At 51.8% G+C, this 4,797-nt stretch overlaps 1 protein-coding gene across 5 annotated transcripts; it reads right to left on the bottom strand.

Moving 5' to 3' along the window:
• Positions 1-2,427: 2,427 nt before the first annotated feature.
• Positions 2,428-4,561, bottom strand: LOC123055082 (ervatamin-B). Of its 5 annotated transcripts, none has more exons than XM_044478999.1 (4): positions 4,162-4,561; positions 3,928-4,062; positions 3,449-3,826; positions 2,428-3,215 (listed from the first exon to the last, which is right to left on the bottom strand). In XM_044478999.1, the coding sequence occupies exons 2-4, from the start codon at positions 4,049-4,051 to the stop codon at positions 2,614-2,616; spliced, it is 1,104 nt and encodes a 367-aa protein (XP_044334934.1). In that variant the 5' UTR covers positions 4,052-4,062; positions 4,162-4,561; the 3' UTR covers positions 2,428-2,613. The 5 variants fall into 5 exon arrangements, with proteins under 5 accessions (XP_044334934.1, XP_044334933.1, XP_044334932.1 ...); XM_044478998.1 differs by having other exon boundaries at positions 3,449-3,839; positions 3,932-4,062; XM_044478997.1 differs by having other exon boundaries at positions 3,449-3,848; positions 3,932-4,062; positions 4,162-4,555.
• Positions 4,562-4,797: the final 236 nt, after the last annotated feature.

Here is a 4,797-nt window from a genome sequence, read left to right as displayed (position 1 = left end):
TGATTTAATTAAGTTAATTAATTTAGTTAATTAATTAATTAATTAATATTTTATTTATTTGTTTTTAATTCTCTTTTTTTTATGTTCAGGGGGCGTGGGGCCCCCATGTCATAGGCACAGGGGGCCTTAGCGGGTTAGTGGGCAGGAGGGCGACGGGCGCCTGGGCGGGCGCTTGCTCGCAGGAGGTGCGGCGGGGCGAGGCCACTAGGCAACGGCCAGTGTGCGCGGATGGGCGCCGGCGAGGCCACGACGAGGCGGGGCCGTAGCGAAGCGGGCGGTCGCCGGAGGAGGACGTCAGGGCCATGGAGGATGCGGCCGGACCACCGCGGGGCGATTCGGCGAGCAGTGGCGCTGCTGGGCGGCGGAGGTGGCTGCGGCAGCGCTGCGCGGTTGCGGGTGCGCGCGTGTGAGCAAGACCGAGGCGATGAGGTAGCTGCGGCGTCGGCGAGGAAGGGCCACACGCAGGGCGAGCGATGGCTGCGGCGATGGCGATGTGAGCGTGAGGCGCGCAAGGGGAGGGCGAGCGGCAGGCTGCGGGCGTGGGCACGGCAGTAGCAGAGGGAGCAGGGCGGCGCGCGGCGAAGGGAGGCCACGGTCGGGGTAGTCGACGAGGCGGAGCGCGGGCGAGGAGTGGTACGGGCCGGGACGTTGCAGGCGCCGGGGCAGTGCGCGGGTGCGCGGTGGACGGCCAATGGGCATGCGGCGTCGCGGCTGACCGTGGGCGCGGAAGCCGGACGGCGTCGGTGGGCGCGGGCAGCGCGGTGGCCAGGGGCGCGCGGGGCCATGGCCGGTGCGTCGGCCGCGGTGAGCACGTCGTGGGGGGAGGGCGAGGAGGAGGGCGGAGATGCTGCGGCGAAGAGGAAGCAGGCCGGCGATGGCGTGGCGGCGCTGGAGACGACGAGCGGCGTCGGGGTGCCGCGGTCCGGGCCAGCAAGCACTGGGTGCTCCCGATCCAGATCCAGGGGGATCGAGGGGAGTGGGGGAGAATGGGAGAAGGTGGGCTAGGGTTATAGGGGAGTGGGGGTTAGGTAGGAGGGGAGGTGGGCCGGCCTGGTGGGAGGCCAGCTGGGCCGGTTGGCCCACAGGGGGATCCCTCTTTTCTTTTGTTTTGTTTTCGTTTATTTTTTCTGTTTCTTTTAATAATTTATTTATTTTAGTTTTTGTAAAATATAATTTCAACACCTAGATTAGTATTTAGAATTACAACACTGCCACATTAATTTGGACAGCTAAATAAAATAGTTTAAAATTTTATTAATTTGAAAACGGTATGTAATTAAATGTTTTGCTGTTGTTTTAATTACCTTAGTGCATTTAAACACTTTACAAAAATGTGGTTTCTACACCAATATTATTTATGATTTATTTGCTATAACTTGAACATTTTAGTTTTAAAGTTTGAAAACTTTTGATGTTTGCTTTTAATTCAATTTTGAATTTGAATCGGTTTTGAACTAACGCGAGATTAGCAACAGTAACGGAGGTGACGTGGCATCATCAACAGAGGTTCACTGTAGCTTAATTATCCGGGCGTCACACCTCATGTGCATAGGAGGTGAGCTAGAGCATCTAAATGCCCTCCCCTCGCCGGCCAGAATAAACAGAGCACTATGGAGTGCTCTGCTGCGGCGATGGGGTATATATAGGCAGCTCATTTGTCCCGGTTCACGGCTGGAACTGGGACTAAAGCTCCACCTTCTGTCCCGGTTCTAGCCACGAACCGGGACCAATGTATGTGGGCCAGGAGCGAGGCCCATTGGTTCCGGTTCGCGCCAGGAACCGGGAAACCGGGACCAATGGGTCCAGACGAATCGGGACCAATGCCCATGAGGCCCGAGCTGCCCCCCTGGGCTCACGAACCGGGACGTATGTCCCCATGGGTCCCGGTTCATGACTGAACCGGAACTAATGGGCTGGCTAGACCCGAACCAAAGCCCTGTTTTCTACTAGTGATACCTCACTAAACAATCAAAAAACCTGGTTAGGAAAACGGTATTATAGTTAACCATCATAATGCCAAACAAAGCCTTACAGTGAAGGATCAACGGACGGACAGTAACTTTCACTAGCAAAATATAGATAAAGGATGATAAAGTTTTGTTAGAAAGATGTCCAACATAGACTAGATTCGCCACATAGACAAAAAGATTGTAAGCTGCAATTACACCAGCAAAGTAAAACAAATGTATCATTGCAACTAGGCAAGGGATACAATTTTGCTAACAAAAGATATTTACCGGGGTAATTAGAATTAAAAATGCCAAAGTAAGGGGTAAAAATACAATTTACTCTTTATAATTTGTCGCAGAAGGGTTACAAAAGTTAGCTATATATAGAAATAGGATATACCTCACTAAACAATCAAAAACCTGGTTAGGCAAACAGGATTATAATTATCCATCCCAGTGCCAAACAAAGACTTACCATGAAGGATCGATGAACAATAATTTTCACTAGACAAACATAGATAAAGATCGATAAAGTTTCGCTAGGAAGATCTCCAACGTGGACTAGATTCGTAACATAGACAGAAAGATTGTAAGTTGCAATTACACCAGCAAAGGTAAAGAACAATTTTGCTAACAAAAGATTCAACCATACATGAAAAGGTCATCAGTCCTTAAGCACCGGATATACTCCTTGTTTCAGGAAAATACCCAACGCTCCTCGTTCGTCTTTAACATGCCTGCGGATCCTCCCAAACCCCCCTTCGCCCCAGATTGGTCCCCACGAGTTCTTGAAGCGCCAGTATTTGACGCCATTGGAATCGGTGCCATAACCAACAATCAGGACATAGTGTTCCTCGTTGGTCATGCCGCTGACAGGTTCATAATCCACGATGCCTCCTTTGTAGTACCTCATCAGGCCATCGGAACAGTGCAAACTGACAACCACAGGCTGCCTAGCTACCGCTTTCTCTAGAGCATCCTCGGTTGGGTCGACGAATTGAAACCCAGATATCCTTGATGTTGCTGCTATTTTGTTCTGCTTGCAACCCGATATACTCCTCTCACCCTTGTATGGGTAGTGGGGTTCACTTGAGAGCCCATTTTCTTGTACATACCTTAAAGCATTCTGTATGAGGCCGCCGTCACACCCTTTGCTCTTTGTGTCACAGTCGATGAGCTCTTGAACAGATAGCGAGATTGACTTGGAGGTCTTCAAGTAATGCATAGCCTCGACTGAGGCTGCAGCAGCCATCGCCCAACAGCAGCCTGCGACAAATGCACGAGTAAGTTATAACGTGGTTGCGAGCTGTAACGTGAAGGGATCCATGCGCTGAACTGCTGATATGCGTAGCACTATATGTTAGTTGCATACAAGAATTAGTTAAGCTGCACGCAGTAGGAAATAAACTTTGATCCGCTAATAATAGATAGAACAGTATAAATAAAACACACACTAGCAAGCTTGCAGCACAGAATAATAGTATGCCCAAGACACTCACCACAATGACGTTGATTCCTCACAACCGGAGAGACGGCACCAGCTTCAACCCAATCAACCTCGGCGACCCAGTCAGCCGAAGAGACGACACAAGTTTTAACCCAATCAGCTTCAGAGACACCGGCACCGGAAGGGACATCCCAATCAATCTCTGACGGAGGTAGATCCCTTTTCATAATCTTATCATACCAAAGTCCAATCTCTGACAGGATGAGGCTCCTGTTCATAATCTTATCGTACCAAAGTCCAATGTCTAACCGGGGGAGTCTCTTGTTCGTATACCAAAGTCCAACACCGGCTGTAGACAATCCGGCCATGGCCATGGCATGTGGTTTGAGGTACCTGCGAAAAAGGCCATAGCGGTGGCCAGCAGTAGCAACTGCAGCATTCGCCTGCTGAGACTGCAATTTGATGAACAAAAATTTCATCCAACACACGCAGGCTCATGTATATAGAGAGCGATTAAACGAGAGTGCTTACGTACGTGCAGGTGTCTCAGCATGCTAGCCCCGGCCGGCCTCGACAGCGACCCAGCCGCCGTGGCCTGGCCGCAGAACCGCCGCAGCAGGGTCCTCGCCGCGACTCCGAACGCCGGACGAAACATGCCTGCCTTGCCTGCACCTCCCTCGACCATGGATCCAATAAATATTGGGAATAGGAGAAGGGCCAGCGGAATTAGAAGTGGAATTTGAGCCGGAGTAATCATGCACTCACCTGAACCGGAATCCTACTTGTACACGAACACGATCCGCCGTGGGGTAATTTAAGTCGCGAGATTGCAGCCTCTATGTTTTCTCTCCGGCGCGCGCTCCGACGACACGCCTACGACCCGACACAGATGCATCCGGCCGCCGCGGCGCCTAGGGTTTCATCTCGTCTCGTCTTCCCGGACCGCGCCGCGGCGCGATCCCACTGCTTTTCTTGCTCCACGCCTTATGAATTGCGAGGGACGGACCCACACAGCCCAAAGCTCGCGGTGGCCAGAAAGTGGCCCTCCATGCCCGCCGCCTCCGGACGGCCGGAGTGCAGAGTCACCGGGAAGCTCACACGTCTGAACCGTGGATCGGGGTGAAAGGCCTCCTCACTTCATTGGACATCCACACATCGCGCCTTTTGACCGGCTCCAAGAGCATCTACAACCGAACCTAGCAAAATTCAGTCCTCAAAATCACTCCTCAAATCCATATATACTAGATCATGCAACACAAAAAAGGTACGCAAATACATGCTACGTAGATAAACCTAGCCTACTCGTCTTCAGAGATGTAAACGACTTCCATGCTGGTATTGTGGACGGACCAGCCACCTGACGGATGGCCGCCTCCTCGGCAGACTCCATGTCCGCAAAGA

This window comes from Triticum aestivum, chromosome 2D (genome assembly GCF_018294505.1).
Source record: "Triticum aestivum cultivar Chinese Spring chromosome 2D, IWGSC CS RefSeq v2.1, whole genome shotgun sequence".
In the NCBI taxonomy this organism is placed as follows: Eukaryota; Viridiplantae; Streptophyta; class Magnoliopsida; order Poales; family Poaceae; genus Triticum; species Triticum aestivum.
This window is presented reverse-complemented; position numbering and strand designations above follow the sequence as displayed.